The following is an 18,423-nucleotide window of genomic DNA, read 5'->3' as shown; positions in this document are numbered from 1 at the left end:
CTTAGCTACCATTGGAAAACATTAAAATTGTACAAAATATATGTAGGTATTCTTAAATGATATTGAAAGGCTCCATTTTAAAGGGCAGGCATCAAGGGAAATGTTAAGGGAAGACAGCAAAAAAAATGTAAGAAATCAGGTCATGGAAAGGGTAGTATCAGATGGCAAGCAAACAAACACAGAAGAAGTCTCATGTGCCAGAGAAAACATTTGAAATCAGCTGATTTAAATACAGCTAAGAATTCACCTTTGCAATAAAACAAAAAAGCTGATGAGAAACAAGTGCCTAGTTGTGTGTATTCAAACAAAACAATTTTTTTTTAAATTAGGCTTGTGACTAATTAAAAAGGAGCAATATAACCTGTGGGGAATAAAGGCAAATAGAGGAATATACATGTCAGGATTTTCCAGTTTTAGCATTCCTGACACTTCCATTACCATTCCATTTGGTTTAGTCAGTAAGATCTCCCAGTGTTGAATCATGAACGTTTGCAGATGAAAAGTCAGACGGCCAGCTTTGCTCAGAGGATGTAGAACATCCTCACTGCTCATGAGTCAGCTCCTGAACCATCACTACTGCATCTCAAACAACAGAGCAAAAACTGCAGCTACTTCCAACACTCAGAAGCTGTTTTGAAAATACCACAGTCAGTCCTATCTGGTGCCAGTCTTGGGAAAATGGCTGCTTGTGCTGAGCGAGGTCTGCATTCTGCTTCAATGCATTGCTGCTCAGACTTTGCTTGAAACAGGTTAGAGTGCCGGCCTGACATCAAACATCTCTATAATCCCAACACTCAAGACAATCTCAGGAATTTAGAGCAAGTAGGTATGGCAATTTTGTCCTGCATTCAGAGCTGCTGATGATATGAATGGGGAAGATAAAATCTGAAGATGATGTGAAAAAAATATTCAGCGTCATCAACTGGTTTTTATCTGTAGTGTTGAGACAAGCATAACAGATTAGTGTATTCAGCTGTTAGACAAATTATCCAGACTTCCTAAATACTGTTGTTCCCTCATTAACATTTTTCCTGATAATGAAGGAAGAACAGTGCTAAAAAGACAGTGAGATACAAAGAGACAAGAGGGGTAAACATTGTGATGGTATTCTAATAATTGAAGATTGGAGGATTAAATAAAAAGCAACTTATATCCTAAGCTCTGAACAGTACCAGTTCTTCTCCTGTGAAAAGAAAACAGAACCACTTCTTTTATTAGGCTACAAATACTTACAGTGTCTAATAATTCAATGAACTTGGAAAAGAAGTAAAGCCAACAAGTTCGCACCATCTGCAAGAATAAAAAATCAAATTGTCAAACCATAAAAGTCATAGCGGGACAGATGAGTATCTATATAAAGGAAAGTATTGGCCAAGTGATGTTCCAAGTTTGACAGAAATATTTAAATGTATAGGTTGACTATTTTTTCTTTAAACTTAAAGGAATTTTGAAACCAACAAAAACAAACCAATTAATTCCTTGCCTCTTTCTTTATCCAACCAATCAACTAACCATCCCTCCAGTTAACTCACATGCTCTACATTATGCAAGAGGGTATTTCCATTTAGTGCATTCCACTCTGCAAGAGTGCATTGCAAAAGCAGGCTGCTCAAAAAGCATTTCTAAAACTAAAGTAAATGTATAACACACTACTTTGAACAACTTGGTCTAGTGGAAGTTGTCCTTGCTCATATCAGGGGCATTGGAACTAGAAGATCTCCAAGGTCGCTTCCACCCCAAACAATTCTATTGTTCTATGATAACAGTTCACCTTTGTCTTTGGCAACTTACTCTTAGAGCTGTTGGTGACCTCGAGTAGTCAACAATATCACACCGGAATGAGTATCCTGTGGCCCAGCCTGACATAAGAAACTGGAGGAAAAAAGGGGCAAAGATTAACTTTACATCTTTTGAAAAATTCATTAATTTTGGATTACTTTTGCAATCACTAAGCAGGAGGGGAAAAACAATATTAAAAACACCTTAAATCAGCAACTTTGTCAATCATCTACCTGTGTGTGGGATAGCTACCACAAAAATCCTTTGCTGTTGCAGATTAATGAATTTCTAATTCCAGGACCACACCCATAGACAAGAATTTTCTTCCTACACCCATTATTTCAGCTTTAGTAACTGAAGAGAAGAAAGAGATGCATCTCAAAACCAGTGTGAAAAAACAATTTACTGTGTAAGCAAGACCACAAAACCAAATATAATTATTTTTAAAATTGCTATCACAGCTAACTATCTTAATACAAAAAGGAATACAATACAGCATCTTAGTACTCTAACAAAACCAGCACAACAGAGAGCCATTGCTAATTATCATTAAAGACAAGGAACAAATCAATATGCATGATGTATATTTAATACCATAGTCTCTAAAATTCTGCTTAGTTAAACTTCACGGTCCAATTAGTTTTCCACTTATATGAGTGACCAGAAGCTACAACTGAGAGCACACGACCAAAGGACTATATGTGCCAAATATAATAAAATCTTTTCCCTTGGAATATATTAAAGTTTGGACAAGAGCAACGATATTAGTATTATAGTTGGCTTATTCTACTGCCAGCCACTATGACATCTGTACTGTATTTTATACTTTCATGATGCTTCCCATTGTCATCATCCACTCATGCATGGTAAGAGCTTCTTACTCCTAACTGAAGCAGGCTTTAGCCCGTTTAACTTCCTGATTGAGGAAGAACTGATTGCTTAAAAAAAAAACAGGTTTCTTTAGAACACCAGCACTAGAACACCCACCAAATGACTTGGTTCCAAAAAGGGGAAGAATTAGCTTCTTGCTGACCACCAGACAATAGCAGACATTTAATTGGTTACACCCTGTCCATGTACTCTTTGATGAAATTGTAACATGGAAATCTTGACAGCAGACTTATTAAATACTGTGCCAGTGTCAGACACTAAAAGAAGTTTAATTTTTTTCTTTTATTGTTTCTTTGCAGGTTTTTTGGTATTTTTTTTGTTTGTTTCTGAGGTTTATAACCAAAACCAAACTTGGAACCAAATTCCAAAAGAAAATTCAGCAATTTTTTCAAAAAATTGTCTAAATAGCAAAAGTGTTCATCTTGCCCATCACTTTCCATGAAGTCATGACACAAAACAGCTGCTGCTGCAGTGCCTTTAGAGAGCTTGGAAGAAATGTCAGGTAGTTCACTGTAACTCATGATAAGATTCATGCAAATTAAGCTAATAGGAATATATCCTGCCAATTTGGCAAAATAATCTGACAGGTTTTATTACTAGTTTGCCAAGCCTGAAATAGCCATATGGCCTGGGGGTCACACACAGGGTCAGTACCAGCACAATGGTGCTTCACCAAGCGAACGTGTAAGGTTGTCATTCACACAATACCATCAGCAAATAGCTACACTTCAAAAAACCACACCAAAGCCCAACAAACAAATAAAGCCCAACAGCAGCAAAATCTCAGCATTGCTTTTGAAAAAAAAAAAGAGAATTTGCGGTTTTGGGGTTGTGGGGAAGAGCAGCGTTAAAGATACTAATAATTTGGGCTTGGGAGGGGAAAGCAGGGGGCAGAGGTTAGAGGTTTTTTGTTCAGAGGGGTTTTGTTTGTTCATTTAAAGGACAAAAATGCCTTGAATTAGATTTTGTTAACCTCTGTCATTGATTTCTGTCATTTAAAAGGCAGATCTAACTGAAGATTATTTCACAGTAGACATACTCTATACAGTGTTTGAAATATCAGTTGTTGTTCCTTCCCTTTAGGGCAGGTTGTCACATTATCACCTAGGAGGACAGAAACAATTACAAAATACCAAGAAAAGCATATTGTCTGCTTTTCCTCGTGCAGTACAAAGAATTTAAATGAAGAAAACTTTAAACTTTTAAAATTATATATAATAACACAAAATGTTTCATGTTCTCTCTTTCTGGGTATGACTTATTCTCTTTTTCCAAGAATTACAAGTTTAGCATACAGCTTGGAGGATGATAATTACTGCCATGACAATAACATTTTTTTGAGAATTGCAGTGTAGGAATTATATTAACAAATTTATTAGAAGTTAAAGACATGAAATATATAAATACATTACAAACATAGTACTTACTTCATAAGTCATATATAAAGAGAGGGCTACCACACTAAAATTATAAAATGTCATGATCTGCCTAAGTTCAAAAGGTTTTTTATTTTCCATGAGTTTGGGTCCCAAGGAAGTGACAAAATAAACGTAGGTTCCAATGATAAAAGTTGTTGGAAAAGGTGAAGACATGAGTGGCCAGCCTTCCAGTCTTGGATCTAGAGGGGGAAGAGGGAGAAAAAAAAAATCAGGTGTCTACAGTACCTACTAAAACAGCTACAGAAAAGTACTTAATTCCTGATGGTCTAGGTTTTTCTGTTACTGATCACATTTCAGAGTCCATTCACCTCAAATCCATACTGACTGGATAACATGATTTAACCCATGTAGGACTCTGCGCTTCTTTCTTCACATATAATGAAAAGGAGCCACAGACTCATGAGTGACATGACTTTCTGTCTTTACAGCACAACAAAGCCCACACTTTCATATGACAAGAGAGTTATAATACAACAAGCAAATGTTGCAAGTTATTCCACAGTTATGCCAGAGAGCTGTATTGCAGAGGCACCTCCTCCTAAGCACACCCAACTCCCTCTCCCTGCAGATGAGGCTGGCAGGTATTTCATCTGAGCATCACCATGATTTCACTGCACCCTACTGTGGTTCATCACAGAGTCCCAGATCACCAAAGACTGCCACATTTCTCCATAAGCAGGTGAACTTACACAAACCTCATGTAATTTTCTTTGATTTTCTTTACACTGACTTTTAGAAGATTTGGCTCAGAATGATCCCAGACTTAACTGATTGCTTTCTGTTGCTTTCATGGTTTGCTGCAGTATTTTAAGGGTAAAATTATACTAGTGTTATTTTTGTCAAGTGTTTAATTCATAGCCAAATGTTTCAAGTCAGCGGATTTTTAACCCACAGCATTCAAGCAACCTTTCACCCATGAGACCTTCTGATGTGGTTAACAGCCACTGGAAGTAAAAACAGATTGAGGAGGAGAGCACATTACAATGCTGCTCACAGCTTGTGATGTGCCAGTGCTGCTGCCCACAGATCAAGGAGGACTGTGACCCCCAGCACGAGGAATCTGCTTGTGCGTGCTGCAGGAGAACCACCATCTCTTCGCAGCTGACTGTTTTTGTTGTATCCACCCTTGCCCTGCTCCTACCAAACCTTTCCCGCTGTTCTTCCCAGCTTGATCCTGAGAAAACCATGTTCCACCACTAACACTATGATACAGAATGCCAAATACAAGCACTGTTGGGCATGGAGACAACTCAGGTTCTGGAGTCATGGACACTGCAGCAGAAATGCTCGCTCCCTCCCAATCCACTTCATCCCATGAGTCATACTAATTAAACTCCCTGCTCACTTGCAGGCTGTGCTTTTACAAAACAAGAAAAGTGGTGCTCAGCTATGCTAGAAAAGATAAATCAGTAGTCATATATATCTAACCTTAACCACTTCCCAATTTTTTTTTCAGGAATTAGCTAATCCCTGTCACTATCTGTCTACTACAGTGAGAAACACTGAGAGTGATGGGTCTTAACCCCAAAATTGAGGTCTTCTCTATCAGCTTTTGGTAAGCAAACAGAATAAGAGAGTGGCAACATAAAATCAAACTGTGATTAATATCCCTTACTAACTGCAACAAGACAAACATCCTTTTTCAAATTACCACTGTGACAGAGTTAATTACCCTGAGGATTAATTTCAAAATACTGAAACTTATCAGGGCTTGGTTTTTTGGTTTTTTTTTTCATTTTGCAAAAGTAAAATGCAAGATGCAATGTGCATTAATTAACTGATAAAATGCAATTGTTTGGTAATGATAGAAAGTCGAAACTATACATTCAGCACCATGGGAAAAACTCAAACTATATATTCAGGCAACCAGAGACACTGACAGGAGAATCACTATCTGCACTTTATTTACTCTGACTTTAATTCCATAAACTACCTGAGTTTTGTTTACTTCCTATTTTAAAATGCAGAAACTAGACTGCCGTGTTAATAGGTTACCTGGCAAGTCTTACAGATATTCAAAGGATGACGAAGCTACTTCTAAGTTGATAAACAGCGCACCTAGCATAGCTACACATTGCTATTCAAAATTACTGGGAGTTAGTAAGTTTTAGATTTAAATGACTCACCGGCATCTTTAATCCATTCATCATACAGTAGTATAGCCTTTGATGTCAGATTGCTAAAGGCCATTTTCACTTGATTTTTATGATGCTGCCTGCAGAAAACAAGCCAAAACAGAAATACGGATTTTTATCAATAAAGAAAGATTAATAAAGTTTTTTGGGAAAGATTTTCAGGAAGCAGAGTGGTAAAAAAAAGAGAAAAGACTAACAGAGCACCATATGTGAAATACAGATCAGGAAGCATTAGCTGGCCACATCCCACTATCCTTGGGTCTAATTTATAGCTGTTATGCACAACAATATGATTTTGCAATCTCTACATACAAACCAGGTGCTTCCGTGCCATAAAGTGTTATCTCAAGAAACTGTGCTGTGGTTAACCATTACAGTTAAGAGGTAAATATGAATAAACAATAGATGCTTAAATTATTTTTTATCACCATCTCCACTTAAAGTCCAAGCTGCTGATATATGAGGAAGTTCAGCTTTGCAATATTTATTATTGGAAAAAAATTCTAAATAATAAGTATTTCTAAGGTATGTGGGAAGGAGAAAAGGTACCAATAAGTCAGCATACTCCTTTTAAATACAATAATTAGCCATGTTATAATTAGTATGCAAATCCCACTCTGATGAATCAACTGTTTCCACACCAGAATCATGGAATGTCATAGTACCAACGGCAGCACCATTAACCCAAAAATTATCCAGCACATCCATTTTGCATGCAGTACCTCCTACTTATGTAAAACTTTTCAGAGAAGTATTCCTATATGAATACTGATTTTTGCTCCACAATCAAGCACTCATCAGCCCTTCCCTTGCCTCATTTCCCTTAGAAAATAAGTTTTAAAAATCCCAGCACATTTGATGATGCTTTTCTCATACCCCACTTAGTGTCTCACTTTACCATATGAATTCTCTCAATATCTCTGCACAATCTTCACACTGTATTCACCTTTATTAGTAGTATTTATTTATTATTTCAGGCTGCAGCACACCTTGATAACCAGCTCACTTCCTCTAGCAGCCCTTCTGCATCTCCTCCAGCTAAGCCAGCTGCAGGTTGAGAGAGCCAGTTCTTCCCTCATGTTGGTAATGCATTGCTCTCCTCAGATCTCTCCACTATCATCTTCTCATTTATCTTCACCTTAACAGTCCAGAAAAACAATTTCACCCTTATTTCCACTTCTGCAAGTACATCCTGTTCACTGCCATTTCACAGGAATTTTTAGCCACTACACTCACCCTTCATTGCAAGATGCAACACAGACAAGCCTGCCTCCATTAGAGTTCAACTGATCTATTTCATCTCCATTCTCATTTTGGTGCCCACTTGTTTTCCTGGTTGCACTTCCGTCCTGTGTCTCTGAATATCTGAAACCATCACCAATTTCAGGTTTGGAAAATATTCCCTCTGCAAGTCTCTTTTAAGTTCACATTTTCTAGAAATATCATCCTCCAGCATCAGCATTTCGCAATTCAATGTCACTGCCTTCACGCTGAGCATTTTCATGCATCCTGTATTCATATTACAGTATTTGCTTCAGCACTCTATGCTTATTAAGGTGCTGACAAAACAAGAAGTAGGGGGCATCCTCTTTCTTTATTAATGTAAGCATAAGGAGCACTCTTGCATTTGACACTAGCAATCACATGAGAGAAAGCATTTTATGGTTAGAGGCAAATTATAAATATTATTGTCACCTTGCTCCATAAGCCAACTGTGGATGATATCAAACACACATAAATCCAGCCCTGTCTTGAACACCAGGTACTTCAGAGTGCTCAACTGTGACAGCCAAGCAATTCAGCCATAACTGGTGCTGGGGAGGAACCATTAAAAATGTTTACTTTATAAATAAGTATTGTATTAAATTGCTAGACTGATTACAATAAATTCTCCTTTTAATCCAGTATTCTTTCAGTTCAGACACATGAGAACAGTATGTCAAGAGAAAAGGCATGGCAAACTGAACTGTACTTCATGCAGAGGTTATAATAGAATTCTGCCAAAGCCCACAGAAATCTTGCGCAGAGCGTGGCTCAATTTTTCAACAAATATATTCACTGAGTACAAATAATCATATTATGTTTAACTGGTTCTTTGGTAAGAAAAGTAGCATCCTGATTTCACTGCCACCCAGTTTTCTCACCCTTGCATTACTGGAACTCAGACTGGCTAGCTCAATATGCTGACCAAGACTAAAGTTAAACAAGAAATCTGCTTCAAGACATGCTCTTAAAAATCCAGAAAATTCAGTGTAGATTCTGGCACTAAAACAATTGCCCATATAGTATTTGGTTTGCATAGCCAGGCTTTGGTGGTGGGGGGCTACAGGGTGGCTTCTGTGAGAGCCTGAGAAGCTTCCTCAGTGTCCAACAGAGACAGTCTCTGGTGGTTTCAAAGATGTATGTGCCACTGGCTAAGGCTGGGCCAATTAGAAATTAGAAATTGTGGCAATGCCTCTGTGGTAACAGATGTAAGAAGGAAAAAAAAAAACCACCCGATGTTTGTGCAGTTGTAATTGCCACCAGAGAAGAGCAGAGTGAGAACATGTGAGAGGAACAGCCCCACAGACACCCAAGTCAGCGCAGAAGGAAAGGCAGGAGGTGCTCCAGGGGCCAGAGCTGAGGTTCCCCTGCAGCCCCTGGTGCAGACATGGGGAGCAGCTGTGGCCCTGCAGCCCCTGGAGGGCCCTGGAATGCAGAGATCCACCTGCAGCCTCTGGAGGAGACCCATGCTGGAGCAGGTGGATGCCTGAGAGGAGGCTGTGAACCCATGGAGAGAGAAGGCCACACTAGTAGGCTGTGGCTGAAGGACTGCACCCATGGAAGAGTGACTGACATTGCAGCAGTTCATGGAGAACTGTTGCCCATGGGATGCACTCACACTGGAGAAGTTCTCCCACTGGGGAGACTCCATGCTGGAGCAGGGGAAGGACTCCTCTCCCTGAGCAGCGGCAGGGATATGTGATGAACTGACCACAAGCCCCACGTGCCACCTCCCTGCACCACTCATGGGGGGAGGAGGCAGAGGTGGGAAGGAGCCGGGGGTGGGGGGAAGGTGTTTTTAGGTCTCATTTTACTTCTCATTGTCATGCTCTGATTTAGTTAGTAATAAATTCAATTATTACCTTTAATTCAAGTCTGTTCTGCCTGTGATGTTATTTGGTGAGTGATCTTTCCCAACCCTTATCTTAACCCATGAACCCTCTGTTGTATTTTTTCTCCCCTGTCCAGCTGTGAAGGGGAGTGAGAGAGAGGCTTTGGTGGGCATGTGGCACCCAGACAGGGTCAACCCACTACAATGGCCTTGGGGTGTTGATCATGACACTCTCTTACAGTTGTCATTCAACAACTGCAAACTCACAAACAGAAAATTCTTTACATTTACCACTTGAACAAACAGACAATTCTTTACATTTACCCACTTGACTCCCCCACTTTAGTTTTTATATCAGAAGTCAGACAAATGTGCTGTCAACGTTTAAATGCAGCTCTTATGCCTGCTAGGCATTGACGCCAAATGCAAGACTTTTATCTGGAATCTGACTATTTCCAATAGATCTCTTCTAGCTCCAGTAGAAAGGCAGATGATGAAAATAGTGAACTGGCCCTTGCCATACTGATGGCGAGGGATTTGTCCCAACTCTCCTGATCCCAGCACTCACAGCTCCTCTTCCTTTAAAAGTCCTCAAAAGTTTAGACAGCAGAGGTTCTCAGCCTTCAAGATTTCTTTTCTTTCATAGTCAAGCAAGAAACAACTCCACTACAGTTAGCAAACTTTTTCTGAAAGTTTCTGGAGTTCAGTAACGCTGGAGTTCAGTAACTCAGAAAAGGGTAAGTTCAGTAAACAGAGAAGGATTTACACAGAAAGCAGCCCAAGCCTAACCACTCAATAGTGACTGATCTGAATCTGAATCTAAAGGTAAGCAAAATACAGTAAGTTAACTCCAATTACTTTAAGAAATAATGTCTGCAAGAAAGACAGTGCTGTTCAGAACTTTCCTACAGTTAAAAGGTTTATTTAAAACCAACTTTTATATATGACATTACTATTACACTTTCAATTTGCTTTACAATTCTACCTATTTTCTTACCTAGCTACACAGTTTTCCTTCATAAATCCAATTCTGTGAACAGAATGTTAGGTTCTCAGGATAATTTTTTGTTTACCACCTACAAAAGGAGAGTTAATGGCAGCATGAAAAATATTTTGTCTTACCTTGTTACACTTACTTCACACATATTCATAAACACTGGAAAATGATATGATCAAGGCCTGCTTTTTTTAATGGAAGAGTGGAAAAAAAAGGAAATCACATACCTACACACAAGATAAACAACTAGCTTGTAATTCACCAAAGAAACCAAACCATTTCTAAAAGACTGGTTTTTAATAGTACAACTGTGTTGTTAGGCAGTAAACTGATAATGCTTTGACGATAATGCAATCTTCCAAAATGTTTGGCAGTAGGCTACAGAAATTATCTTCTAAGAGACTGGAAAGAGTTCACCTAAGGGGTCAAAGAGTTGGGGCCAGAGAAGGCCATTTGTTAAATGCAGAGCTTAGTTCTTCATACTATAAACTCATCTGCCCGTTATGCATTTGTATAGCCCTAGTTGAGTCAGGAAAACATACATGTGGTTTATCTACCTGCTAATGTACTTACAGCGTCAGTACATCAGCATTTTTATTTCCAATCCTCCCTTTTCTGCTCATATCAAAATTTAAAAATGCCATTAAAATGCACAATCGATTTGCTACCAGTTGGTAGCAAACTGTCTCAAAATTAGGTAACACAAGCAGACTCATTTTCAAAATTGGGTCATTTTAAACAATATATTGCAAACAATTTACATAAACTCAAAAATACAGTCATATAACGAGTCTGGCCAGCTTGAAAATTTCTAAATAACAGAGACAGTCCTCTCAAACACATGCAAAGCACATGAAAGTTGGAAAACAACTTTCAAAACCACCTAAAAAAACATATGCAAGATATTCAGCTCTTCAAAAGAAATAAGCATTACTTTTGTTTTTGTCAATGGAAATAATACTGTGTACCTAAGTTCAAGTCAGTGTAGCAGCATAATTTCTGAAGATATCTTAGAACAAACGTGCCTCCACCATTGTAAGAAAAGGAGATATAAGTGAGGGAAAGGAGAAAAAGTTTTGTATTAAAGAGCAAAGTAATCTACTGTGCTCTGTTTGCCTGCAGCTCAGCAGACAGCTGGAAGAGCCCGCTAACTGCAGCTCAGCTAAGGCATACAGCTTGGCAGAACCAGTTCCAGGTTGGACCATTACCTTTACTGGAGAGACAAGGGCAGATAAGATTGTTTACACCAACAGAAATGCCACAAATGCTACAGCAAACCATATGAGAATGTCTGATGAGAAGTGGTAAGGAAACAAGTTGTTGGAAGCGCTCAAGTTCACTTAGCTCACAAAACTATTAGTGATTTTTGTAATGGGAATTACTGGTATGCCTGAAATATTCCTAATTTTTAAATGAGAACAAGAAGTTTCTCACACTCCTTTGGTTAACCCACATGAAAGATATTTACCATTCTTTATGCTCATTTATTCCCCCTACATAGCTTTTAAATAATAAAACAGATATCAAGATTTGCTTTTAAATAGTAATTTTACAAAATTTTTTTATGTTAATGGGTACTAAACAAAATATGCACATAAAAGAACTTCACAAAAAAATGCACAAAAAAAACCAAACAAAAAACCCCTCAGAATGAAACAATCTAATATAAGCTCTGTCACTCCAAAAAACAATTTTCAATTCACATCAACTTAAAACAACATTAAAAATAAACATTAGAGAAAAAAACTTATTTCTAAAAAGACAGACAAGATACTTTTACAATGATCCTTTAGAAAATGTCTGGAGATTATGACAACCCAGGGCAGAATTCAGTGGTCTAATTTACATCCAGGGTGGGTCTCAAAAACAAAGCTTCTGGAGTATCACACCTCGCCCAGTGATGACTGGAGGATCATCCACCCTGCAGACCCCAGTGGAAGAGGGGGAGAGCCTACAGCAACATTGACACATGCAGGTCTGATTTCAAAATTATAGCTTAAGAAATGGCAGTAATACTGGCTTACATATTCAGGCACAATTATGAAACTTTCATGTTTCAGAATCACTTTGTATACTGTTGTTAATTCTGCTCTTGAAGTTCAGAAGGTAATTAAATTAGGACGTTTCGCAGATGGTATCTTAAGATTTACCTGGGAAATACCAGCTCTGCCCTTCCTATTTCCCAAGGCTGTGTGTTACATAATTGCAGTTGTTTTAACTACACTACTCCCTTATGTCACATGGCAAGCAACTACAAACTGCCTATTTTATTACACCGATTACTCACCCATGTTCTGCAACAAAGTTTTAAACTTCAGCTGGGTGTCACCTGTTGTTATGGATTTTGCTGAGAAAAGTTTCTGTCACCTTCTCCATTTTTATGCCTTCTCTCAACCATCCAGCCCAGTTTGTGAGAGATTCATCTCACATGCATTTTGCTACATCTTGCTTAAAATTATATGGCTTTTTCCTCTTTGATAATATTGCTTATAAACACTGTCCCTGCTAGAAGACAGTGAACATCCTAAAAACAGATTACTGAGGCTTAAGAAGTTTTATTAGAATATTTTCTAAAATTCCTCATTGGAACTATTCAATAAGATATCTAATGTTTATCTTGTATAGTCACTCTTACTGATCTTTTTACATAGCACCTCATTATTTAATCCTTTACTTTTTAAACTAGCATCAAATCTGTTATTCACCTATGTGACTAAAGTACTTTAAGTAGCACAACTAGTGAAAACATCTTTCATTTCAACTACGCTTCTCACTGGTTTTTTGTCTGTCCAATGCATTTCCCACTCTGCCGCTGTGTAAAATAATGACCAGTTTGGACTTGCTTCCACACCTCTCGATAAATAGTTAAAGGAACAGATACTGAAAATTTCATGGCAAAGCTGAACAGTAACAACAGATACGGAAAATCCCCTTCTTATGGGAACAATTTCAGGAGTACAGCCCTGCTTTGTACCCAGCTCCCAGCCAGAATTACACGGGCACTCTCCTGGATCACACATCCTGAACCAATCACCAGTGTTTGAATGAGGAAGGCCCCCTGTTCTGTCCAGTCCCACAGCACCACTGCCAGTGGGGCTGCTCCAGGCAGCTGCAAGATAAGCCACAGCAGTTCACCAATCTAAATTAAAGCTTAGGCTTTGAGAATGAAAAAACGTTATTATTTCTCAGTCAACTCAAACTTGAAAGGCTGAACTGGCTTGTGCAAAGGAAACATTAAAACTCACAAACTGAAATGCCATAGAAAGGGAGAAAAGTGGGAATAACAGCCCTGTCATGGATCCCTTTAAGCTGATAATGAAGTCATGTAGGGAGGCCACATCATCATCCAGTCCCACCTACTCATTGACAGTCCTGGGCTTGATAGCTAGTCAAGCATTTCACATGCTCCACCTCAGAAAGTCATCCCACTGTCCACCAGGACACTCTACAAGATGAGATGTGAAACCACAAAAATTACATTGTGCTACAGTAAGGCAGGAAAAGATCTGTCATCACCAGTATCTTAAATATCTTAAACATATCACCTGAGGTTGCAGGGATGCATGTGAAATGATCCTAGGGACTAATCTTCTACATCAATAGAAAGACTTATCAAGTCTAAATAGTTCTTGCAACCATAGCCTGGAAGGAAGTTTCTTTGTGAGTCTGAATCTACTTATCAGGTTAAATCAAGTATAACACTGGGCACATCCCTGAAAAAGTTCTCAGTTTCACTTAGGACTTGAGCACCATCGACATCACTGTATCTTCACCAACTTTCTCTCCCCATGCTTTCAATGTTTCAGAGAAAACAAACAACATTAGCAGGCGTAAAGTTCCTAAGATTTCAACTTGTTTTCAGTGCTCCCCTTCCTTTAACAAAAGCTCTTTATTGAGCATTTAAATGTAAGCCATCCTTCAGCCAACCAGTCTCACCTCCCTACTCTACTGCAGTGAGTGGCTCCTCATAGAGCTTAGAGCAGCAGCTCTTCTCCTTGGTGCCCCAGTGCATTACTTACCCTCGGCTCCTTTGAGTTTGGTTCTAGCTCAGTGACACCAGCTCACAATGTCACCTAGACCTGCATACACAGTGACTCCTGAGGCACACGCAGCATGACAACTTTCACTTAGAAGTCAAAATAAGGTTGCTAATGCAACCTCACTTCCATTAGATAGTGGTATATCATTACACTTATCAAAGGCCTTTGGTAATGCATTGATTTAGTAACTGGGCCATATCCAACCCAGGTTAATATCGTCCTTTCCCAAAGGATTTAGACTCGCCTGCTTCCTCCTTACCTTATTGTACAACTAGGAAAGCACCATTTCAGATTTACTTGAAAGACCAGATCAACTAAGTTTTAGGTCATTTTAAGCAGACTTTCACAAAACATGAACTAAAGGCTAGAAAGCAGTAACACAATCTAGTATTTTCAGCTGTGCTGTGCAATCATGCTAACTCATACCCCCGTGCTCCCTGCTCGTTCATCTACAAGCCAACATCTCCGTAACATACAGAGCTCTTACCCATTCTGTTTGTTTTTCCTCTACAAACAGCTATAGCAGAGACAGTTCTGATAAGGATATGTAAGAATTATTTACAGCTGTGGTGTTTCTAAAGTGCATACACATCATTAGTAACCAAGCAAAACAGAATATAGAGCTCTGTACTGAACTAGAGGGGTAAGGACTGCTATTTACATGCACTGCAAAAGATAACACAGACTGGGTTTTTTAAGCTGCCTTGGAAGCACATTTTTAATACTCAGCTTATAGGTAAGCTCTAAAAAGAGAGAGGGAGTGCAAGTGCCAACTAAATACTTTGAATGAAAGGGATCAAAGACGTCAAATGTCTGAGACTGTCCCCTTCTCTTAGCAGCAAGCTGAGTCACTGAGTCACTCCACCATATCATCTACCCTAATTTACAGTTAAGAGCTAATGCATAAGAATTAACTGAATATAAAGCTCTCATACATTGAATTAATCACAATAGAAGCAGTTTGCTACCAAGGACTTGGTTTGTGTTTACCCACCTCTTAGTAGAACAACAGCATAAATTGTCATTAAATAGTCACAGTGGGGGTCACTCCATGGAAGCTAAACAGAAACAGAAAAGCAGAGCTAGACTTCAGCTTCCAGAGAAGACTCCTTAAAAATAAAGGGAACAGGACTCATTACATAGGTAGTAACTTGCTAACCTAGCCAATGCCAATGGAAAAAAAGCAGACAAGCTTTTTTATTTCCAAAGACATGTCATAACCAAGTAATCAATGGTAATATACCAGCTGGTATTCAGCACTAGAGGAAAAAAAATTAGACCATAATTTTCACTTGCAGTAGACAAAGACAGGTAGATTGAGCTGTCTTTGTAACACAAAAATACATCAGAAAAGAGTTTCATAGAAAGAGGATATGGAAAAAGAAAAGTAAATAATTACCTTAAGAACACAGTATTCACCTTAAGAAAGAAGAGGTAAGCAAGTAAAGTGAAAAATATTCGTAATTATTAAAGAAGAGGTGTTTTTCCACAGTTACATCTTGTGTATAGCATACACTCAGCTCTTGTCACTGTAGTTGCCATGGCAAAACAACATTGCAAAATCAATGCCATTTTATGGAATTTTTATTGCACCAGCTCTACCCTTGCTGCGTTCAGAATATTAGTAAGTAGTAACACTGATAACACCCGTGCAGAGTTGCAACATACTATTTTGTACACCCTCTAACGCAGCAATTTACAGTAGTTGAACTGCTCCCACACCACTCTCCCATGCTGACATGAGCTAATTTGCTTTACCATTGTTTCCCACTGGCTTGCACTTGCTCAACCTACCCACCCTCTGGGTCCTGGGCCGATATCCTAGGCAGCAAAATAATGCATTCCTTCTGCTCCTATTTTGCTTGCATTGCAGTAGGCAGGCATAAATTTTAAAGGCAGCTGACCTAGAACTGACACCCTCCCTTCCCTCCCCCCTCTTTTTAAGCTTCCATGCACCATAGTGGACATGCTGCTGAGCATTGTAAACATCAGCAACTGCACCCTGCCTGGGAAGCTCTTCCAAGAGAGCGGGAACCAGCTGTGCTGGCACCTTTGGCAGTGACCCGTACAGCGCAACGTCAGCTCGAGGAGGTGTGACACGGGCACAGTGACAGGTGGTGGCAGAACTTTGGGGTGACAAAAGCCATTTTAAAGGAAATGTCCTAAGTGCTTTTTAAACTAAAGTCTCAGAACACTCCTCCTACCCAAGAAAGCATGCTGACAGTATCATTAAAAAGCTGCCACTCCCATGTCCAGTCTTGGCACATGTATTTTTTGGAGCACTCCAGGAAGCAACTACACTGCCACATCCTAAATCCTCCCAGTCCAGAGCTGGTAATTTATACAGCTGCAGCTGGAAGTTTCAAATCACTGAGGTTATGCAGGGAGGTATACAGGACTTAGGTTGTTGTTGTTTAAATTAACATTCTTCAGCATGATGAAAGGTTTGGTTAATCAGTATGAAGCACACTCAAGAGTATTAGTATCAGGCAACCCATGAAGGCACATTATACCACTGTTTGGAGACACAGGCCTCTCAGTCAGAACAACTAAATAGAGCAATAAAGTAAATTTCTGATGGCACTCAATTTTTTATTTCTACATCCCAAAGAAGACCTCCACTTTAAAAAAAAAATAAATAAATAGGTAATTAGCTTACACTTACACATGACCAAAGTTACTATGGAAGGGAAAAAGTGAAATACAATTTTCTGAAATGGAAAAGCCAGATGTTTCTATTATACCTCTTACTCAATGGAGGAATCACAATGGGGTGGAGAATGGAAATAGACAGCAAATAGGCATCTGAAGTTTAAGTATAACTGGAGGAAATTACCCCATAGGCTCATCCTGAAGTCAAAGCCACTTGCATTGTGATTATATGTTGAATCCAGAGATGAATGCATGGAAATTAGTACATTATAAACTCCTACTTGATTCTATTCAAAATTTGAGTAAGTTTTTGGGTACCACTCCAGTCATCCTGCATGTTGCTTACACTACTTGCCTGATAACTTTCCCCAGTAACTTTTGCTTTTGAGATGACTCACCTGTCGGAGGCAGATCCAGTTTGGCAGCTTGGGCACATGGGGTGAACACAAGAATGGGAGCACCTTTGCTTTCAGACAGCACTAGCAGCAGTTCCAAAATACTCTTTTCCACTTGCTATGCAGATAACCTTCTAAGGACTATGGAAGTGCTGGACTTTCAAAGGGTTCTTGTGACCGACTTGGAGGTCAGAACTCAAGAAACAGTATGGAATAGGAATATTCATGTTTGCCTGTAAGCATTGGAGTGAGGAAACATCCAGACACAGTGACCTAGAGCAGGCAAAGGCCTGTAGGAACTAAAGAAAAAGGCTGCGTGGGCAACACAATGTTGCATGGACAGTATTCAGAAGACAGCCTAACCTCAACAGCTCACATGAAAGCAAAATCATCCATTACCTAAAAACATTAACTGGTTTGATCTGCAAAGATTTTTTAAAACCAGATCTTGTTATGAAAATTCAGCTTTAAAATATATAGATTTTTCATTCAAATTCCAAGAAATCAATATGCAAGAGTTTACAGAACAAAATGCAAAATAGAGGTTGATATTGTGGGCAAAGATACATTAATGACAATACACAGTGATGAAGGCATACTTCTGCTCCAGATCTAGTTATCTAGACCTTAGTTCCCTTGCTAATAGTGATTTCTAAAAGTCTTCATTATTTTGCACTTCCTGGAAGCTCAAGAACGGCACAAAAAGCAGCACTGTGCAGACCATGAGTTTGTAACTCAGAGCTGGAACATCAAACAGTAACTTCACAGAGAAGCAGAATCAAACAATACATCCATGCACAAATTTGATCACAGGTATGTAAGGATTTTTCCATCTTCTATCAATATTTTCCACTACCACAATAGAATGTACTTTTAACCATCTTTCCAATCACTTGGAGACCACCTAGGATCACAAGACATCTCGGCAGTTTAAAATACAACAGTTCATCCAGACAGCATGGAGGGATGAACCAGCTATCTCTGGGCAAGGCAACTGCACT

The 18,423-nt window shown here is 39.0% G+C and overlaps 1 protein-coding gene across 2 annotated transcripts in view; it reads right to left on the bottom strand.

Annotated features, from left to right (window-relative positions):
- ELOVL7 (ELOVL fatty acid elongase 7) overlaps nucleotides 1-18,423 on the bottom strand; it is a 31,844-nt gene that overhangs the window by 6,032 nt on the left and 7,389 nt on the right. For both annotated transcript variants that reach the window (XM_066569095.1, XM_066569094.1), the window contains exons 2-5: nucleotides 6,236-6,324; nucleotides 4,098-4,288; nucleotides 1,792-1,872; nucleotides 1,234-1,290 (exon numbers count right to left, since the gene is read on the bottom strand). In XM_066569095.1, the coding sequence (XP_066425192.1) occupies nucleotides 1,234-1,290; nucleotides 1,792-1,872; nucleotides 4,098-4,288; nucleotides 6,236-6,299 (393 nt within the window). In that variant the 5' untranslated portion in view covers nucleotides 6,300-6,324. The remainder of the gene's footprint in view (nucleotides 1-1,233; nucleotides 1,291-1,791; nucleotides 1,873-4,097; nucleotides 4,289-6,235; nucleotides 6,325-18,423) is intronic.

The sequence above is a fragment of the Molothrus aeneus genome, chromosome Z (assembly GCF_037042795.1).
Source record: "Molothrus aeneus isolate 106 chromosome Z, BPBGC_Maene_1.0, whole genome shotgun sequence".
Classification (NCBI taxonomy): domain Eukaryota; kingdom Metazoa; phylum Chordata; class Aves; order Passeriformes; family Icteridae; genus Molothrus; species Molothrus aeneus.
This window is presented reverse-complemented; position numbering and strand designations above follow the sequence as displayed.